The 22,466-nt window shown below is 46.0% G+C and overlaps 1 protein-coding gene across 1 annotated transcript in view; it reads left to right on the forward strand.

Annotated features, from left to right (window-relative positions):
• Positions 1-676: 676 nt before the first annotated feature.
• DNAH9 (dynein axonemal heavy chain 9) overlaps positions 677-22,466 on the forward strand; it is a 1,479,259-nt gene continuing 1,457,469 nt past the window's right edge. The window contains exon 1 of the mRNA XM_085616775.1: positions 677-1,100. Within this exon, the coding sequence (XP_085472901.1) occupies positions 744-1,100 (357 nt within the window). The 5' untranslated portion in view covers positions 677-743. The remainder of the gene's footprint in view (positions 1,101-22,466) is intronic.

Here is a 22,466-nt window from a genome sequence, read left to right on the forward strand (position 1 = left end):
AATGGCATTTGTTTTCCTGCTTGGATCCTTGCTAATGCAGGGCTATAAGTCCCAGAATGCAAAGAAAAAAAACTAGACTGGATGTGCTACTCGTGCATGATAGACCGGAGGATCTCGAAAGCTCTGTGGCAGAGCATAGACGAACATAGCACGACACGGTATCCTTGCATCCAGTACCATAGTTTGCATCCGCATAATATAAACGTATGGCATATTGGGTATGGTACATATATGGTGAGGTGAGCTATGGTAAACAACATTAGAATATACTGTGCCTTGATATGCTCATCTATGAGACAGTGTGATGTATTAATTTTGCCATGACATGCATAGTACATGGCAGCAAGAGGAGCTGGGCTCTTACAGCTCAGTTGTCTTGTCCACTGCCACGTTCCACCTCATAATGTTAGCTTTAGAGAGCTTAGCAGCAGTAAACACTGTAACTAGGGAGACCCTGGGCGCCAGCCACCGGGCCCAGAGTCGGTAAAAGGGCCAGAATCGGAGCTCCTTTGCTTGCCCCGAAGCACTCCTGGTCCTGTTCATCCGCACTCCAGTCCCTCCAATCACGCCATCACCTTGCGAACAGCCGTCTCTTCCCTTGCCCCAGGGAGCAGGATGTAAACACAGTAACCAGGGAGACCGAGGACGCCAACCACGGAGGCCAGTCACACTGGCAGCATTGTAAGCGCAGCGCTCCCGGGCTCCGCCACTCTTCCTAGCCTCGCTCAGTGCCCGCAGCCGCCATGTCGGAGCCCGAGGCCCCGAGCACGGACGGTCGCCTGCTATTCCTGGAGCAGACCGTGCTCCGCTCGCTGAGGCTGAAGCCGGATCGGTGGCAGAAGCTGCTGGCCACCGAGGAGTACCGGGCGGCTGTGCAGGCTTTTGTGGACCGGCCAGAGCGTAGCCTGCTGCTGCTGGCGCTGAGCCCGGCGGGGCAGCTGATGCCCGCAGAGCACTTCCCACCCGGCGGCAAGAGCAAGGCTGTCTATTTCCTCAAGAAGGGGGAAGAGCCCCTGAGTCTGGCGGGGTCGCGGGGGCAGCTGCTGACCGGAGAAATCTCCTACAGCCCATTGGAACAACTCTCGGCGTTGGTGGAGGAGGTGAGCGAGTCGGGGAAGTTTACGGTCCGTGTGGAGGGAGTGGGTGGTGGGGAGGCTGCGGTAACGCAGCTTTGGTCCACGGTGTTGGAAGGAGGGCTGGGGGGTGGAGGGGCGGGGGAAGATAGATGGGGGAAGGGTATTCAAAGTTCAGACACATTACGGAGGAGGCATAGGGGCAGATTGTGACGAGGATTTCTTCCACCTTCTTTTGGACTAGCTGTCGACCCGGGTGTAGGAAGACAGCGAATATAAAGCCTTTGGGGCAGGGGTCTGCGGTGGTCTTTGATAAACGTAAGGAAGTAAAATGGGGGTAAGGGAGCGTTAATAAAGTCATACGGTTGTAACTGTGAGCTTTTCTTCTGTCCCTGATGGAGGAGGGGGTAGGTTAGGTTACAGGTGCATTGCTTTAAATGGGATGCGAGGTTCGTAGGGAGAGGAGGGTCTTGAAGGCGTGTGGGGTATCTGCTTTGAAGAGAGACACCTCTGCCTAGGAGGCCTCCTATGTGGGGACTCAGACGTAGAGTTGGGCGAGCCAGCAAATTAACAGGGAGAGCAGAGGCATGGGTCGGCTTGGGCACTTAGGGCCTGATTACGATTGCGGAGGGACCGCCAACATCAGGGCGTCGGTGGCGGTCCCACCGCTATCCAGCCCATTAGATCTGACCGCCGCATTAGGATGCAGGCATTCGGATCTCGGCTGGCAGGGGGAAAGACTCCCGCGTCTGACAGGATCAAGGATCCTGTCAGTGCGGCGGTCTGACTCCTATTCTCTACAATGGGGCGGTGCCTGCTCAGGCACCGAGGTAGGTATTAGTATGTCCCTTTGCGCTGGCCATTTCATGACGGTTAACCCACCATAAAAAGACAGGCAGAAAGTGACTTTGGGGCCCCTAGTGGGCCCCCTTCCCTACCGGCCCTTCGTTATGGGCCCTGTGGGGCTTCTATGGTGCCCCCCTAAACATCCCTGCACCATGTGGCAGGCACTGCATGGTGCCTACTGCATAGTGCAGGGATGTTTTAAATGGGGTTTTTTTGTATTGCGGTGTGTGCTGAAGTCCGCAGCACATGACTCAATACAAAATATACACATTGCGACCGCCTTTGGCGGTCGCATCGTAATGCGGCCAGTGGGACCTCCAACTCCTAGGCAGGTGGTCCTGCTTCCGCGTCGGTGTCGGGTGGACTTTCGTAATCATGCTCTAATTGCCTGTGCACGAGCGGAACCTTAAAATATGTAGCATGTAAATCCTGGCATGTAAATCATGTAACAAACATGTTAGATTAGAATATGATATGGTGTCTTAAAAAATTTAACAAGTGTATTTCTATAACAAGCTGAACCGTTTCACTTTGGCATGTAAAATTTTTATCACTGCATTGAGAAGTATTTATTAAAAGTGAGAGTTTGTGTATTTGAGGGCAATTTCATATGTGATAATGAACAAAAAGGACACTCAATGAAATAAAGTGTTTGCCTACGACCACTCAGTTTGGTCCAGCAGGGGAGCCTGAATTGATCCCAGATTTCCAAGTTTCACAATGTGCAATCCAGCCACTAGACTGGTGGGCATTTGTTTATGACATGAAATGTAAGTGCTTCGTCCTAATTCTTGGAGGGTGACATGAGAGTTAGGGTAACAGGCAAAATTCACATTTTATTTTTTACAGTTTTACATAAAGAAAACCTTGCCCAAGGACATAACAGCATTCCACAACAGACACAAACTGCGTTACATGTTTATTTTGCACAGGTAGATTTTCCAGGATTCACAGGATGCTGCGTGTTACATGGCGGGCAGCTGTATCCATAGGCAACATGTAGTCCTGGCTTGTTTTAGGGTTGAGATTCCATAAGTTCCTTGAGCTGAGCCAAAGCCAGGCATCTGGCTTGAGCCTGACTCGATCTTTCAATGGCTTACCCTTCACTAGTCAGAAGAGACCAATGCTTTAAAGTTAATTTATGATAAAATAAAACACATAAACGAGGTCTTGCTGCTGGAGGGGCTACTGTTGCATTTTGCAAATGCCAGTTTTTGACATACCACTACAACAGAACCATGTTTTCGGTAAATATGTGAGTGTGTATTGTGGCACCTTGCCTATAAATGATTGGTGGAAACACCAATAAATGGTTGAAGTCTTACGGGGATAGACACATAGGTATCTTACACCTATGAATAACTTATAGCTTTGCACTTAAACTTTTGAGTAACTTTACTACTTTTGGCTAGTCACCATTTACGAGTGTAAAGTGACTCAAAAGTTTAGACTTACATGTCTCCATCTCCTAAAACAGTGAATGGATTCACATTTACCAGTGTAAGTTACTACATGCAAAAAGGAGTAGTGGTTGGTCCAGCGTCACTCATGACCAAGCACTTACACTCCAACACCCTCCAGTAGAAAATAGTGGAGGCAGGGACTTAAAATAGAACCCTTTGGGAAATAATGTTGAATCAAAATAACTTAATACAACTTTTTTTTAAAAATATATATAACGTTAATTTAATGTTAAAACAGTTAAATATGATTAAATGAATAAATATCGTTTTGTGGTGCAGTATTTTAACATTTTTCATTTAAAGACAAATGTAACAATTTTTTAAACAATAATTACATTCATATAGATTATTTCTTTACATAATGTTTTGTAATTTTCAATACATAATAAATGTAAATAATTTACTTTAGCTGGGATTTTTTCTAAATCTTTAAAAATATTGTTCATAACATTTAATAAATGTAAATTAATTAAATATTCAATTCAAGATTACGTTAATAGTACTTAAGCATTTTTTTGTTTTGTTCTACATTTGAAATTAATATATAAACAATAATTGTAATTTTTATGCAAATAAATAAATAAAACAATGTTTTTACTTTTTTTAACTTTGATATACCACATACATTTCCCCTATACTTTATCCTAGGGAGATCTCTACCACAGTGGTAAAGATCTCCCTATGGAAAAGTATAGGGAAAAGTAAAAACTTAAAAAAAAACTTTTAAACAATTCATAAACATATTTTTATTTGAAATGTTAAAGTAAATTCATGTTATATATTTATTTTTAATGTAGAACAAATATAAACAAATAATACAGAACCATTAACTTAATTGAAATTTTAAATGTGACTAGTTTGAATACACTAATAGAAATAAAAATATTTTCCTGAAGTTTCCATTTTAAATAAATCTCAACTAAAGTAAAACATTACTTTTTTTATATGTATTAATAATTATTAAAAGCAATGTATAAAATAATGTAATTATATTTCGATACAAAATTAATATTACATTAATTTCTGAATTAAAAATATTTTTAAATGTTTTATTTTCAGAATGTTTTTTAACCTTACAATATATATATATATATTTATATTCTTAACTAGTTTAAATAATTTAGCATTGTTTTCTGTGAGGTTTTAAGTCCCTACATCCATTATTTGTTGCAGTATCAGTGGCTGAGTAAACAAAAAAAGGGATGAGGGGCGAGTGAAGGTCCAGCATACACGACCCCAGAGGTACAGGTATATACAGAGGTATGCAGTTCCTAAGAAAAGCAGAGGAAAGGTCGGAGGTGCCTGATGTATCAAGTCAGGGGATCTGATTCATCAGGAGCAAGCACCCTCACACACCCCAAGGGGTGTCATGCTTCATCAATGGGCAGCTCCTCGTTGGGCTAGTGTTGCAATCCCCAACGGACCCCAACCTCTGCTACCGCTGGAGTCAGTACAATAGGCACCTCCGACCTTTCCTCCCCTTTCTTAGGAACTGCATACCTCTGAATGTATCAGTACCAGTGGCAGACCATGTGTGGCGCTGGATTTTCTCCTGGTCTGAGAGGGAGTACATTTACTGCTGTTTTGGGTCCTCTTTGACTGTAGTAATTTAAAAAGTGCAGTTTGTGAATCCGGGTGGGCTTACTCTTTTGTGGGTGTGTGCACGTAGCTCCCAAACTCTCCCTACACCCCACTTTACTCCCCCTAAACCCTCCCTTTTAATAGTAAGTATGCCCCCTTTTCAGTGACACCCTCGGCCCGCCCACATTTACTACTAAGGGGCCGATTTCGATGTCAGACGGACCTGAGTCCTTCTGACATCAATTTGGTTCTGGGACCAAACGACCTCCTGTTGTGGGCCCAAACCAGCAATTAGAATTCCACCAAACTCTGTTTGGTTGCACTCCTATTCTTTACAATGGGAGTATGCATTCCGACCGGAATGCATGCTCTCATTGTAAAAATGCGAGGTGCAGTTCATCCCTGCACCCCATGGTAGGCACGTCAAGGTACCTGCCACGGGGTGCAGAGATCAATAGGGGTCACTATAGGTGCCCTCTCGGCCACCATCCGGAGGCCTTGCACCCATGGGGGCCCTGCTGGTGGCCCCCAAAGTCGATTTCCGGCAGCCTTTTTGTGTCGGAAAGGCCGTCACAGAAAGGCTGTCGGAACCCGACATCATAATCCCTCTGGTGAAAAAACCCGCAGTTGGGATTACTGTAAGCATTCCGACTGGCGGACAGGCTCTCTGATCCCGTCGGATGCCAGACGGAATGTCTGGTTGCATTCCTTTTACGACCTACTCCATCCTAATGGGTCGGTCTGAAAGGAATCAATCCACCCGATTAGGATGGAACCGTTTTCGACCACATCCTAATCAGGCCCTAAGTAGTAAACTTACATGTGTGAAGATCTCCCCATAAAAAAGATAGGAGAGATTGAGTTGGTTATTTAGACTTGTAGGTTTGTTAATTGCTTTGTATTGTAAATAGTACTCATGTAGTACTACTATACATACTACAAAATGCAGTTTGTGAATGAAACCTTTAATGTGGAGTGTCAAAATGTGGATAAATTAAAGGTCCACAAGGAATTGAAGGAGCTGTGGGTTCCAGGTCCTGCACTATGGAGAAATTCAAGGAAACTTTTGTGGTGAGCAAATGAAATACACAGGTATCACAATTGCATATTCTAAATGAAGAAGCCTGGATAACTAGAGTTAGTAAGAAGTAGAGCAAATACCTTGTGAAATAGTATACATCACCTCCATTTCTAAAGAATAAAACACACAACTAATAAATGTCGTGTAAGAAATTAGGTCATTAGATGAGATTGGTGGAAGCCCCACTCAAATAATAAACACAATCTTGTAAGAGTAAATCACAAAAGTCACTAAAAAACCTGTGCTTAACTCTCTGGTAGCTTAGCAAAAAATCAATCAGGTTTAACTTAGATGCAATGTGTAAAGTATGTATGCAGCTCTAAAAGATTAATGAAGTGAAAGCACAATACAAGACAAATCCCAAACCAATTTAGACACATGGAGTATAATGTATTTTAAAAAATGCCTCCAAAATGACAAAAGTCTAATCAGTAAAACCGAAGATAGGAGATTTTAAAGTTTTAGGTGCAAATAGGACCAAAAAGCTCTGCTCACGATTATCTTGTCACGCTAGACCATGGTAAATTCACAAGTTAAGGCCCATTGTGATGAAGCCCGGGTCAATACAGGGACCAGGGTCGTCCTGCTGAACAGTTACCTTCTCAAGTCCACGTAAGGAGCTGCTGTTCGTGTTGTTGGTGTGAGGAGCAGGTTGGGCATCACAGATGGTCACTATTTCAGGTGCAAAGAGCTGGTCATCACTGAAGCTTTGCGTTGGAGCAAAGTGACGGTCTTGCTGGAGCCTCACGTGGGCGGTCGTCAGGGATGGTCACTATTGGCACAAAAGGTCACTTTGCAGGTCTTTTCTTTTTCATCAGAAATAGTATACTCAGATTCCAGCCAAGAGCCCACAACCTCTGGGACACCTCTTGGGGAACAGGACTCAGGCCAGAAGCAGACCTCATGCAGGTCCTGTTGGTGCTGGTCAACTTGGCGGTTGGAGGGAGGCCTCTGGAAGCTTCTTCTGTCCCAGTACCTCAAACAGTAGGTCAGCCAGATAACCCCTGATATCACTTCTGGGGAGCCATTTTTCGAAGGCAAGCCGGTCCAATCTTCCTTCTTCAGACAGTAGGGCAGTCCATCTTCTGAATCTTCCTCTGGTCTGTGAGTGATCAGATGAGAGGTCCTGAAGATACCATCCTTTGTGTGAGGGGAATTCCCTGGCCTACCCCCATAACTGGTTCTCATCAGTTCTCCTCTTCCCCAGGTCCCGGCTCAAAATTATCTAGGGTGTTATAGGAAAGGGCAGGCATGGTGCTAGGTTACTGTGTGTGAGCTGCAGGCAGGGCCTTTGAAGTGTAATCATAGCAGGGTACAGCTTCTCCACAGCCATCCAGTTTGGAAGACCCACTCCCCTCACACCTAGACTTCTTGTGTCCCAATTTCTGGAAAGAATATATAACACACAACAGGAGAGCCAGTCACAGACAGGTGACCGAGGACCTTGGCAGAAAGGCATAATTATCTCAGACAGCAGAATTCCAGCTTTCTAAAAGTGGTATTTTCAAAAGTGTAGCTTAAAATCCAACTGTACCATTAAAGAGGATTTAATATAACAATTCATTAGAGTGGAAGAAGCATTTCTCTATCTGTTATCAAACTGAAGTTATCACTTATCAAATGTAATAAGGTAGCCCAGTGTCAGTATATGGGACAGATAGCCTGACAATAGTTAAAAATTTCTTGAAGAGTTTTTCACTGCCAGGCAATGTAAAATGTAAACTCACATGAACTACTTTTAAAAACTATGCACCCTGCCATATCTGCCTTTAGGGCCTATCTTAGGATTGACGTTCAAGTATTAAACAAGCATTTGCAATGCAAAGGTCTCGCCCTTGTGAGAGTTTGAGCTATTGGCGTTGTAAATTACAATGCCTTTTATTTATGTTTTAAAAATCAAAACATAAATAAAAGGTATTGTTATTTATAATGTCAATAGATTAAAGTCGCGTAAATGCGAGACCAATTGCATTGGAAATGTTTGTTATTGTTCCAGCATTTTCTGAACCCCAAACCTAATTTTTAGGTGCCGCAGCCCCCCTACTTCCTACGCCCATACCTAGTGTAGGTAGCTTGAGCCTGCTCTGGAGGTGCCCCCTTCTTCACAGTAACACGCAGCAGGCACCTCTCTTTGCTGTCACGTTAGTGTTACAAGGGTCTTCTACTCGCTCTTCCTTGAGGCTACTTCACGCTATCTCCCGCTCCGATACATACTGACTTTGCTTTCCTGCCTCAGTGCCATGCCAGTCACTGTCTCAAAACCGTTTAGCTCGGCGGCACGCTCTACTCTGTGTTCTTCAGCACACACAGGCACGCACACTGCTTTCGTCTCTTTGGTGCAGCACTCACACTCCATTCCATGAGCCTCACTTTACTGGCCCTTGGCTTTCTCGTCAGCTCCTCTCTGTGTCTGGGACCCTGCAGGGAGCTTCTGCTGCTGATAACGCCGTCTCCAGAGCCTGTAATCTCGCCATGTCCGAGCTCATCTCCTTATCACTGCCTTTGGATGGCAGACTTAAATCGAGCTGTGTGGTTCTTGACACAATGGCCGGCCCAGGATCCAATCCCGCTAAGACTTAGAGAAAATGTACCTTGTGCCTTAGCCGCCCCCTGCAGAGCTGAAGAGGGTATTAATGGGACGTCTTTATCCCCAGGGATGAGGTGAAGTGAGATGGCAACTTTTATCCTCTGGGCTCCACAGCGAGGCGCAACCCCTGCTGCTACCTCTGCGCCGGATGGAAAACCCGACGGCGTCACCCGTGACAGAAGCACCCGAGTTTTAAGAGAGGAGCTGGGTGTTGTATACACCCGAGTATACAGAGGAGAGCTGGGTGTTGTAATGGCGGTGGGTCGGCTTTTCAGTGAGCGGAGGCAGCTTGAGTCCGCTGACAATACCACCTCTCTCCCTCCGGGGAATGGTGGCGGTGTGCAGAGAGCTAGCAGGCTGCCATTTAATTGATTTAGTTAAATCCCTGGCCTAGCTGACGGATGGGCAGGAAGAGGCGCTACAGGGACGGCCGCCTCGGCCCAAGCAAGAGACCAGTGACGTGGTGCCAGTAGAAGAGCACGCTGGGCACCGCAACACATTATAAACACGCTCTCAGCATTGCGCAAAGGCAGCCGCTTGTTTATATTTGCATCGCGCTTTTACTTTAACCCCTTCCATGCGGGGCGGATTCCCCCGCTGTGCTGACCGTTACCTGCGCGGGCGTGGTCATGACGGAACGGTTCCGTCATGAGCACAGCTCAACCGACGCTCATGACGGAACCGTTCCGTCATGAGCGTCGAAGGGGTTAAGAGAAAGCGCGATGCAAAAATAAACACACGGCTGCCTTTGCCAAAGCTGAATGAGAACAAAAAAGTGCGTCCCGACTAATTAAAGGAGACAGTTTAACGCCGCGAGTAAAGCATCCAGTCCAGGTGGACGGGGCTAAAAATGGACAGGGTGGTAACCAGGAGGGACTAAAAAGCCTCACAAACAATGGAAAGTCAGGATTTAGCATGCACGATGACGCTAGCGAATGGAAACAGGGGGCGGAGCCTTCACTCCACTTCCAAAACTGTATTGATTACAAGAAGCCCTCGCATGGCGAGGCCAGCGCATGTGCCCTGCTAACGCCAGGTGAGACCTAAAAAGGAAGATTTAGAACTCGCAAAAGGTTTATTTTAGCAACACAAACAGATGCTGAACAGAATGCTGAACGTTGTCAAACTTTCACCCTTAGTCAGAGACTTGGGTTTAACCCATCGTTTTTATGCTCAGCATACCACCCGAGTTTGGGTCCAACCATATGCAAATCAGTCTTGACCCTGCTCCCCATGGGAACAGTCTAGTCCGAACTGAAGATGCCTTGCCATTTCCACTTATGAAAAACACAAGTGGTTTATGCTCTATATACAAAACAAAAGGATTACTCCACTAATAAGTTTTAAGCTATTTAAACGCCCACACTCAAGCAAGTGCCTCACATCACATTCTCTGGTACTGTCATTTTATCACAACTTTTGAGGGTTTTAGATAATGCATATGTGTACTCATTACTGTCATGCCACTGACTCAAAACAGCAACAAGGCTAACTGAACTAGCATCACTTATTATAGAACCCTTGGAACCACTAACAAACTGATTTGAGCATGATGAAGTCACAATACGTTTTATAATTTCTTCCAAAGCACGCTGTTATTCATCATTCCATAAACACTTCTCCATTTTATGCGGCAGTTTTTTTAATGGTCCTACATTCGGGGCATAATCTTGAGCAAAGCTGGCCTAATATTCACCTAGACCTAAAAAGAACCTTAATGAATCAATCAATTCAAAACTTTATTCGGTAAGTATAAAAACAACCATAAAAGTCTACATACATAAAAACAGATTACATTAATCACAAACAGATAAAAAAAAGCAAAGCTGATAATGCTTAACAAACACCATGGGGCCAAAGTTAATCACCTCTAAAAGCACGCAAAATAGTTTTTTTTTTTTTAAAAGGGCAATGCAGTTTCTTAAAACCATTGTTGTGTCATCACTTTATCGGTACAACAATGCTTTTGCGTGTATTAAATGCATTGAGAATATAAAGTGCCACATTAAGACAAACCCTGACATCGTTTAACTCAGACAGATATTTTACTGCGGCCAGATGCGAACCACTGCCATTCACGAGCAAAAGTGGTTTTAAGTAATCATTTCTAAAACCAGAATAAAAGCCACAAAACAGCATAAAGTGCACAGTGCTCTGATTACTCTGTCCATCACATGGGCAAGGAATCGTGTCCAAAGGGCAGGTTTTCATATTTGGGAAAGCAACTGAATGATGGACAATTCCCAATCTGAATCTGAATAATACAAAACGATGCAGAAGATTGGGAATATGAGGTAAATAATTCTGACAGCCCACTTGTGATGTAAGTGTTAAATACAACTTTACAGTTGGTTTCCTACTCTCACAGTCTAGCCGAGCTTCCCTCCTATGATTCATAAAGGTTTCTCTAATCAACTACTTACTAAGTCATGTTACTTGTTGGGGATTAATCTAGACTGACATTTTAAATAATTTACTGTACAATTAACTAATATAGCTTAACCATGGAATCTTCATAACATTGTCCAAAGTAAAACAGTCTAAAATAATTGATTTTGTAAAACTAGTCTCTTCTTTGGACCATATGGAATGCCAGAGCACTAGAGGACGGGATGCAACTGTATCGGTGAGGTACTGAAGCCCTATTTCTCTATGTATGAATCTTTGCTCAAGGGTTTAAGAGCATTGGAGATTGCATCAACTTTGCTCTGCAAAAATTTACATTTTTCTCATGCGACTGTCATTTCTTTTTGCTAAGAATCTGCAAAACTTCGATCACAATTTTATTATGTTCCTCTATGCTTTTTACAAAAATCAAGATATCTTCTTGAACTGCCTGTACCCCTTTGATGCCTTTAAATACCTTCTCCATAAGTTTCCAGAAAACGCTAGCTGCTGAGGCTAACCCAAAGGGAGAAGCCTCAGATATCTAATGGTGCCACAGGCTGTAACAAGTGTCGTAAAATCCATAAATGATTCTCTTAAAGGAACTTGATGATATGCTGACTTAAAATGAATCAATGAAAACGTGGCTTATAAATGGTTGCCAACATCTTGTGAATACAAGGTAAAGGATTGCAATCTATCAATATGTTCCTATTGAGAGATCTCAAGTCTGCACACGAAACCCGCCCATTTTCTTTTTGGTGAGCACAACATTGGAAACCCACTCCGATATCTTAGTAGACTCTATGATGCCATCTGTGCGCATCATGGGCAGTAAGCTTTTGAGGTCTTCCCTGACACTGAGGGGCACTTGCCTCACTTTGTACTGTAGAGGTGCAACTCCCTACTTCAAGCATTTGGCTTTCTGAAAGCCTTTCACACATCTAATGTGATTACCAAGAACGTTTTCAAAATTATCCAAAATTTCCTTAACACTGCTATTGTCCTCAGATAGCAACAAACAGGCATATCATTCAGAACAATTATGATTACATCCCAGTTTTAAATATGACATGCAAACCTATCAATCACGCCATCCAACAATATCGTTTTGACTCAACAATTTTAGTGTTTCATAAAAATGCCCTAACATATTCAGGTATTTCTCTCTAAACGCGTTTGGATTTATATCAGGTTCTTACAATTTTAATTACCAAATTTACCAGTGACTGTTTTGCCAGATATAAGATGATTAGTGAGACAGATTCAGCCATTATCCTTACATTTAGGTCACCAATATGAGCATACCCTAACAACCGTTGCACGAAATTATCATTACCAGGACACTCTGTGCTCATTTCAATAGTAAACACTCAATTATTTTGAACTTGCTGTTCAAGTTCTTAAATAGATTTTACTCTTAGAGTACCAGCACTTTTGACACTCCTGCTCACGCACTCTGACAGTGACCTATCAATCTCTTTGCATTTAACACACCATTTCCCAGTCACAGGGCATGCAGGACTACACAACCTCAACATCATCTCCTACGCCGACAACACCCAGCTGATCATATCCCTCACCGAAGATCCCCACACCGCCAAAGCTAACCTCCACAGAGGAATGAAGGCCGTAGCCGACTGGATGAAGGACAGCAGACTGAAGCTGAACTCAGACAAGACAGAGGTCCTCATTCTCGGACCCACCCCATCAGCCTGGGACGACTCTTGGTGGCCCACGTCACTAGGCACAGCCCCGGAACCCACGGACCACGCACGCACGCAACCTGGGGGTCATCCTCGACTCCACTCTCTCCATGACCAGGCAAGTCAACGCCGTCTCCGTGTCCTGCTTCAACACCCTCCGTATGCTCCGCTGGATCTTCAAATGGATCCCCCTCGACACGAGAAAAACCTTTACCCTGGCCCTCATCACCAACAGACTCGACTACGGGAACGCCCTCTACTCAGGAACTACAAACAAGCTCCTGAGACGACTCCAACGCATCCAGAACGCCTCGGCCCGACTCATCCTCGACGTCCCCCGCCGCAGCCACATCACACTCCACCTGAGAGGCCTGCACTGGCTCCCCGTCAACAAAAGGATCACCTTCAAGCTCCTGATCCATGCACACAAAGCACTGCACAACACCGGACCCACCTACCTCAAAACCGACTCAGCTTCCACACCCCCACCCGAAGCCTCCGCTCAGCCAACCTCGCCATCGCCACAGTCCCTCGCATCTGAAAAACCACCGGCGGCGGCAGATCCTTCTCCTACCTCGCCGCCAAGACCTGGAACACTCTCCCCACCATCCTACGACAGACCCAGGACCTGCTGGCCTTCAGAAGACTCCTCAAGACCTGGCTCTTCGACCAGTAGCACCCCCCCTCCCCAGCGCCTTGAGACCCTCTCGGGTATGTAGCGCGCTTTACAAATGCAGTGATTGATTGATTGATTTCCAACATGACGTTTAGATCCACTTCTGAAACACACAAAATGTTTCTTTTGAAAGATGTTCTTATATCCATCTTTCTGAGAGACCGCACATACAACACACGCACCAACATCTTCAGCCAACACTTTAGCAGAGATAGTAGATCATTCCGTACTTTTGGCAACATCTAAAACGTTATCAAGAGTAGGATTCCTGCATGCAAGTAAACGTTCTTGTATCTTTTGGGGTGCACAGATGAAAGCAAACTTGTCTCGTGTCTGTGATATCACCAAAAAGCAATAATTTTAAATGCTGCTATACATTCTTCAGATGATTCTCCTTATGAAAAGAACTCTGCTGTTTGAGCATGATGCTAGGCTGTTGAGCCAATTTGAGCAAAATGAAATGTAGATGCTATGCATCCTTCCTTGGTGGGCAGCAAATATTTAGAGTGGAAGGAAGAGAGGGTGTGGCGAAATGGCCAGAACTGCCTACTTTGGAAATGGTGAACCTGGTTCTAGGCTCAGCATAAGCTCAGCATCCTGTGATTCTAGAAAAATCACTTAATGATCTCGTGCCGAAAAAAACCCAAAATGTGTCCTTGTGTAATGTAACTTCGGGTCGAGTTCACGCACAACACAAAAAGGGGGAAAAAGGCAGGAACCACAGTAGAGTCAACTCGTCGCCATGTTGTTGTGACACTACATCCCCCATTCATGATTGGTGGAACACAAATACATTGTTTTAGTCTTCACTTGCAGTTTCGAAATGTAGGTACATCGGAGACCCACAATGAATTGAAGGCGCTAACGCACGCAGAGGTCCAAGAAATGGTCGCGGTGAGCAAATGGAACAGGCTGGCATCACAAACCTCATTCTGAATGAAGAAGCGGCCTGGATAATTCACACTCATGTCGAGGAGCATCCGACAGCGTGTGCACATTCAAAGAACATGAGTGTGTTGATAACATGTGTGACCATCTATACACCGCTTCCGTAGCCCAGCACACCTGAACTTCTAAGCTCTCCCCCCCCCCCCACAATCAGGCCCTATGCTAACACCCCCATGCATCCACCCTCCCGATTTTCGGAGGGCTTTTAAAACATTTTCACCCTATTGTGCGCCCGCCGGTGTCAGACCTGACTCTGTACAGTGCATTAACCAGTGATCTCACAACAAGCTTTTTGAGAGAAGGGAGGAGAAGGGTTAGCTGCACCATCCCTGAGGGTGGAGGAGCGCAGTCGGGGATAGACGTCCTCCTCCTGTCCCAGTGCGTCTTGTTGCCATAGTGATGGAGTAACAACAAGTTTTGTATGTTACGGGAGGCTAGCAACAGCACACGTTGACAGAAGATCTCCCACGGAGTTCAGAGAACAGTAAGTGCCAGACTTCAGCAGGATGACATACTTCCGGTATCTAACTTGTCTCTAATCTAATATTGTGGCTAGAAGGTGAGTCAATGTCATAAAAGACAGGGTTTTCCAGTCCAGAACCTGGGTTTAATAACCTACTACATAACATTCTACAAGTTGTAGTTTTGCTTCATTTCAACAGAACCAATTAAATGACCAGAACAGAAAACAAGGACTAGTGCAAAGAAAGGCCAGCACTCGAGAAAGGTGTTCTGACGGCGCCATCCGGTACCTAGGCGAGCTTTTCTTCTTGTTCAGAAACACTCCGAACGTTGCATATTCTATTTGTCTCTTTGGCGATTTCGGTTACATACCACAGATAGTGAGCTCATAGCATAGGCCACAGAGGACTATATTTGAGAAAGGATGTCTTACAGATGTGTAGACACAGCTAGCCAATGTTTTGGGCTGATAAAAGTGGCCCGGCGTGACAGAGAATAGTCGTGGGCAGTGGGCCTGAGTCCTCGAGCAAAGGTCAGGCATGAGGTGGAGCAGGCCAGTGGTGGAGCCAAGGTCCTGTGACCTTTAAACTGGACTCCACCTGTGTTGAGGCAAACAGCAACCAAGTGATGCGACAATGACTCAACAAGTTAGCGGGAGGCCGGAAATGAGATACCCAGATATCACAGACCTAACCTGTGAAATCAGGAAGACAGAAGCAGTGGCTCCAGCTGACATGCCTGCTAGTGTGGTCATCCCTGCATCATGCACTCTGTATGCTTTGTCGATTGTGGGGAACCACAAGAACCAAGGGGCATATCATCAAGCCCGGGAGATAAAATTATCGCCGCTTTAGCGTCCGTTTTTGGACGGAAAGCGGCGATAATTTTATCGCCTAATCAGCAAGGTCACGCTATTGCGTGAATCCTTGCATTATCACCCTTTCCCTCAACGCCCATCTTTGCATCTCTAATGAGATGCAAAGTGTACGTTCCTGCCCTGACATAACAAAGCTTAGCGACATTTCTCTAATTGTCAATGGGCACGCTAACCTGCAGAGCGACAAGCAAAGTAGCGATAACCTCTGTTATCACTACTTTCCTTACGCCTGCCTCAAAACTGACTTAGCCATGATATCCTATGTAAGGTGGAGATCATGGCTAAGTATGCCTTGCCCTATCAGTAAGCTTTCGCCAAACCTTGTGCGATTTTCACTGTATTTCCACCGATAATCGCACAATTGGCAGCTTGCGCTCTGAATTTTATCGCTTTGGAGATAAGCGTTGCTGATAGCACGCTATCTCCGCGATAAAATTCAGAGTTGGCCGGCGATAATTATCCTCGCGCTAAGAGCGCTGAGTGGTAATTATCGCATGGCCTTGATGATATGTACCAAAAATACTAAAAGGTAGTAGAATGTGCTCTGCCTACCCTCAGGGCTTGACTGGCCGTAGAGGGCACCGGGCAATCCCCTGGTGCGCCGCACGGGTGGGGGCTGGTTTTGGACCGGTTTTGGGCCCCTGAGGGCTGTTTTTGTTACAGGGCCGTTTTTGCAGCATAGCTGCAGAATCGGCCCTGAAACAAAATCGGCCGAAAACCGGCCCTGGCACGGAGCTCCTACCCCAAACCCCGGGGGGAGCGGCCGAGCACTTTGCCTGGGCCGGGTTGTGGTTCCCAGTCTGGCCCAGGTTACGCTACTCTGAGAAACAGAACTGTGCTCGACCAGTATGCAATGCGCCTTATCAGTCGGACCCTCGATGCCAGTGATGAAAGCCTTTGGGATTCAGTGACAGTACTGGACTTCAGGAGGGCCTACTAATGCCCCCAGTGTGAAGAAAAGTGCAGACCTGACGGCTAGCAGCTGCTGCTGCCCACTCATTTTCTATGAGTTCAAATACCTGGGGCTTATCATTAACACTGGCAATTTTTGAATCCTTTTGCTGGTTGCTAGTACGCTCGAGTATTCTTGAGAGGGTGTTACAACGGCTAGCGCGGCCGACTTTGACGCTGAGGAGCCAGGTCGGGAGCTCAAACGTCCTGTGATTCTGGGCAAATCACTTAATCTCCCCTTGTCTGAAAATGAAGGTGTCTGTCTGTAATGCAACTGGTGTTCATGTAAAGCGCTCTGATACCTTCGGGTCGAGTTCGCTCTATATAAAACTGCAACAAAAAAATATCTAACAAGTGAGAGAACTACCCTGGGTGCGGCCATCTTTGGTGGTGAGAGGCTCAGGGAAAATCGAGTTTACCGAGTATAATATGCCGCAAGTGGAGTTTACGATTATGGATCCCACAATATGATGCTATGAAGAGTACGTTTGCTTCATCTAGTCACTAAAGATTATCCTGAGTGAGTGTGAGAGAGGACAGGGCAGCTGGACGGCACCCTGTGTAGCTGCAGAGATCTGATAACGCATTGAACTCACATCTAGAACAGAAAGGACCGAATGATAGTGCAAGGTCAAATGTAACACATATTATTTAGGTGTTTTCAGCAAGTGTGCCTTCTTTCACACAGGAAAAAACAATCGCATAATTAATGCATACTTTTATTAGAAAATTCAAAGAATCCGAGGGATTTAAATTAGCACGGGTCAGAGGGGTTTAGAGCAGAACAGGGAAGGTGGAGGTTCCCGCCCCGGCATGGTACTGATTTGTTTTCCTTCACACCGGGACTATGATAAAACATGTCACTTTTTTCCAGTTTGAATTTTTTGAGACTATCCAAATCTGGCCCCCAGATGGACCAGCTGGTAAGTTATAACCTACGCTAAAAATACCTACAAGTGTACCTCCTCTTGATTCTTTATTCTGAGGCACTTGTGATATCGATAAAAGCCTAATGTTGGTTTTTTTTTTAACATTAGTGTGTTCAATTTATTTTACCCTCTGCTCAATGCCAACATGTTTCGGCCCTCCCTAAATAGCCCAGTCGGGTCTGGGGCCTTCGTCAGGGCGTGGTGTTTATATAGCCTACTTATGAGTCCTAATTCGGGCTTCTTACATGTGTTCCATGCACACCAAATGTGAGGCCTAGTGCACTCACCTGTACGTCTTCTGTTCGAACTCCAGTAGTATTTCTACTGGTGGATGCTATTAAGCATCATGCAGGCTGGAGTGTGTCAAAGGTGGCGTCCTGTAGTCACACATTCGTCAAGGATCCGCCACCGCCGATCTGCCTAGTACACCACTCGCCTGCCGTCGAAGTGGTGTACTAGGCAGATAAGTAGGCTATATAAACACCACGCCCTGACGAAGGCCCCAGACCCGACTGGGCTATTTAGGGAGGGCCGAAACATGTTGGCATTGAGCAGAGGGTAAAATTGAACACACTAATGTTCAAAAAAACCCCAACATTAGGCTTTTATCGATATCACAAGTGCCTCAGAATAAAGAATCAAGAGGAGGTACACTTGTAGGTATTTTTAGCGTATTCACCAAAAAATCTGGTTCGCCTCTTAACCAGTGACCTACTTATCAGAACTCCCGGTATATCTATGGTTGAGTCCGCCCAGGTAGTATCACCTTATCTGGGTGTGGAGGTAACGCCGATGATGAAGCATGTCACTATTATGTGAGTGAGGCGTTTCCGTCAATATCTTTGATATTCCAACTGACGCAAGTAGTGTAGGACCATCTCGAGGAAGAAACTGTAACCCCAGGTGGGGAATACAGTCTCAGGCAACAGTTGCCCTTAGTGAAAAAAAAGTTGTATTGGGAGAACGCAACTGTTGGATTCATTCTCTCACTCTCCACACGTGAAAAAAAGTTATAACCTACATCAGATCAGTTTCTTTCTCTGATCCATCCCTGTTAGAATTGGGGGTCTCTAGTTGGCACCTTTGACCAAATAGGGACCCTTGCTTCTAAGTCAGGGAAAGGGGATTACACTACTGGATAACCCCCGCTCACCCCCTTGGTAGTTTGGCACGAGCAGACAGGCTTATCTCAGAGGCAGCTTGTTAAGGATTTGTGAACACATACAGTAATACAGTGAAAACACTACAGATGGACACCACACAGGTTTTATAAAAATAAGTATTCTTTATATAGACTTAACACAAGACCACAAATGACAAAAATCCACAATACTGTACTCAAAATAGACTTAAAGATGGTAGAAGTCACTTAGTTCAAGTTGATGATAAATGCTACAAAGTTCTCACAAAAGTACCTGGAGGCGTAACGCAAAACAAACAAAAGGTTCACAGGGATGGAGATGCGTCGGTTCCTTACTTCTCAGGAGGTGATGCATCGCGCCTCAATGCTTGCGCAGAGTAGGGGATGCATCTTGGTCCTTACCGGAGGGGAGTTGATACGTTGATTCTCGTACTGCATTCCGGTTGCGATGCGAAAAGATGGCGCCTCTCTGCGATGCTACAATCCAGTGCGATGCGATAAGATGGCACCCTTGATGCGACGACGTGAAGATGATGCGTGCATGCCCGGCGGCTGTGCAGCAAACCCTGTAACTTTGGAGTCGCAACAGGCCCTGCAACACGCTTCTCCGATGATGCGACGGCAACCTCTGTGGCGGCGAAACGCTTCTCCGGTGATGTGTCGGGTAACAACTTTGACGAAGGCACGATTCTCTGGTGATGGGGCGGCGACACGCTTCTCCGGAGATGCGACGGCAACAGCTGCGACTGCGACACGCTTCTTCTCGTTGAGTCGCGCTTCCAGCTCCCAGCGACACGCAGGCTTCTCCAGACAGAATTCCCAGAAAGGAAATTCAGAGGGGAGCTGCTGGTGAAGTCTTTTGTCCCTGAGACTTAAGCAGGAGGCAAGCACAAGTTCAAGCCCCTTGGGTAATATTCTGCAAGATGATGAAAGTTCTTTGAAAGTTCCTTCTCCTCTCCTTGGCACTGAAGACACCACTGTAGGCCAACCCAGCAACACAGCACACTGACAGTGGGGCAGTCCAACTCCTACAGCTTCCTTGGGTCTTCTCCTCGACAGAGGTTCGTCTTGTTGTTCCAGAAGTGATCTAAAGTCTTGGGGTCTGGTTCCCCATATTTATACTACTAAATCCTTTGTCCTCTGAAGAGGGTCATGTACCTAGTCCAAACCAGTTCTGTGCAGTCCTGGAGCACTTTATTTACAGGACTCCTTCTTTCCTTTGACAGTATGGGCCAGGAACATCAGACGCACCACAGGAGATGGAGCCAGCATTGTGGAAGGCAGGCACAGCCCTATTCAGACCCAGGTGCTTACTCCTCCCACCACTCTACATGCAGATAGGTCTATTCAGCCCTGTGCTGACTCACCCTGTCTCCTGGAATCACCCAGCCCTTGTCATTCACAAAACTAGACACACAATACACAAGCTAGCAGAGGCAGGCTGGATGGTTAGGTAAGAAAATACCTACTTTCTAAAAGTGGTATTTTGAAACACAGAAAGTTAAAACCAACTTCACTAAAATATGTATTTTATCATTCTGAGTTCAGGCATACTAAACTCGAATTTCTACCATGTTCCCTGGGTCAGTTAGGATTATAAGATGTTATAATCAAACTGCCCATTCTGGTCTATGGGGACTGGCAGCCTTGCAATAGTGAAAACAAAAATAGCTGTAATTCACTATTAGGACATGTCACACACACCAGGGCATGTCCTACCTTATACTTACGATGCACCCTGACCTTGGTCCTACCTTAGGGGTTTCTGATATGAAGAAAAGGGAAGGTTTAGGGATTTGTAAGTGGGTGCACTTACAAAGTCGACATGGCAGTAGTAGACTGCATACAAGCTCTGCAATGGCAGGCCTGAGACACACTTTACAGGCTGCTTCTGTGGGTGGCACAACCAGTGCTGCAAGCCCGCCAGCAGTATTTGATTTACAGGCCCCGTGCACACATGGTGCACTGTACTTGGGTCTGACAAGTAAATCAAATAATCCAATCATGGAGTCACTAATCAATACATGAATTTACAATAGAGAGCATATGCACTTTAGCACTGATCAGCAGTGGTAAAGCGCCCAGAGTCATAAAACAGCCAACAACATGTCAGAAAAAATACAGGAGGAAGGCAAAAAGTTCAGGGATGACCCTGCAAAAAGAGCCAAGTCCAACAATCCCCCAATTAGGAAAGTTGCTGTTCTAAAGCCTCTTAAGGCAATTTTAGTCTCTGTTCTGAAATCTTTGTTTGCCTTGCTGTGTATGCACTTTCAACCAATCTCTTTGCTACCCGGGCTCTCCAAACTTTTGGGGAAACATGTAACTGCACTACTTGCATCTTAAGTGGAGGCACGAGAGTTTTTTCATCCTTCATGGTCGGGTTTTAGGGCCAGACACAGCACTGAATCTGGCTCCTTGGAGTTGCCCAATATCTCAGACGACTACTGGATGAGGGTGGTATAGCTGCGCTTATTCTATTAGACTTTAGCACAGCCTTAGATACTGTGTCTCACTCCATCTTGCTCGAACATCTATCATCTCTGGGTCTGGAAGGAAAAGCCTTGGCCTGGCTAACATCTTTTCTTAAGGACTGCACGTTTCAAGTCTTTTCAGCCAACGCTAGATCCGAAACGCTGGCCTTAATCTCTGGTGTCCCCCAGGGCTCTGTGCTAAGTCTACTATTATTTAATATCTAAATCCGCCCTTTGACAGACGTAGTGGAGAGCTGCGGTTTGACCCTTTTTAGGTCTCGCTGAGCCCAGCGAATGCGCTGGCTCGAAGAGACATTATGTAAGTGAGTTTTAAAAGTGCTGCTGGCTGGCCTAGCGCTTGCGTTCACGCGATTGTGCACGCGCGAACCGCCAGCCTTCAGCAGCACTTTGAAAACTTATCAAAGCAGGCATCCTTCCCTGCAGCGACCATCTGACTCGCCTCTCTGCTCCTCCCTCCTGGCTCCTGCGCATCTTCATTTATTACATCGCAGTAAACAAGCTTCAAAGGGGCTGCTATCATCATTCACACCTCCCATGCTTAGCAGGCAGAGCGGTGCCCATTTGCCTTGCATACCATGCTCCTTCTGGCTGGCGACCACAAAGCTGAAGCCATTAATCCAGTAGTCTAACAAGGTCCTGGGCACCCCTTCTCTCTCCCCTGTTCCTGGCTGCAGGCGCTCTCCCCACCCCGTGGCCCTCTGAGCTGGGTCCGGAGGCTAACATCAAGCAGCTCTCTCAGGTCTTCTCTTCACCTCTCACTTATCTCACTGTGCTATATCTCACCTCGCTCTCTGTTTCCCCCTGTCCCTCTTCTCTCAGTACCGTCTTTTTGTCCTCCCCCCCTTTCATTTGCTATGCCCCCCTTCCCTCTTCACTGCCCCCCCTCCCAACCATCTCTCCCCCCACCCCCTCTACTTGATTTCTTCCTTCCTTCCTCGCCAGGAGCTCGCTGAGCTGACAGGGGACTTTTCGTAGCAGAGGTCACGCGAACATGAGCCTTGCAGTCCCAATCATCTGCCGGCGCTGTGGGGGTGTTTCTTCTCCACGCCTCTCAGCGGACGGGGTCCGCGGGGGTGGGGACGCTCTGTCCCTTGGTAGATGTAGTATCTCTTCTCCGGACCTTGAGGGTCGAGTGACCGGATCTGGCAAGGACCCGCTGAAATCGACTTGTGAGGCACGTGCCGTCCTCCCACCACTCCCCTGCCCTCAGAGACTCCCTACTGCCAAGAAGACACCCTATGGCACGTGATGTTACTAATGTTTTATAG

This window comes from Triturus cristatus, chromosome 7 (assembly GCF_964204655.1).
Source record: "Triturus cristatus chromosome 7, aTriCri1.1, whole genome shotgun sequence".
In the NCBI taxonomy this organism is placed as follows: Eukaryota; Metazoa; Chordata; class Amphibia; order Caudata; family Salamandridae; genus Triturus; species Triturus cristatus.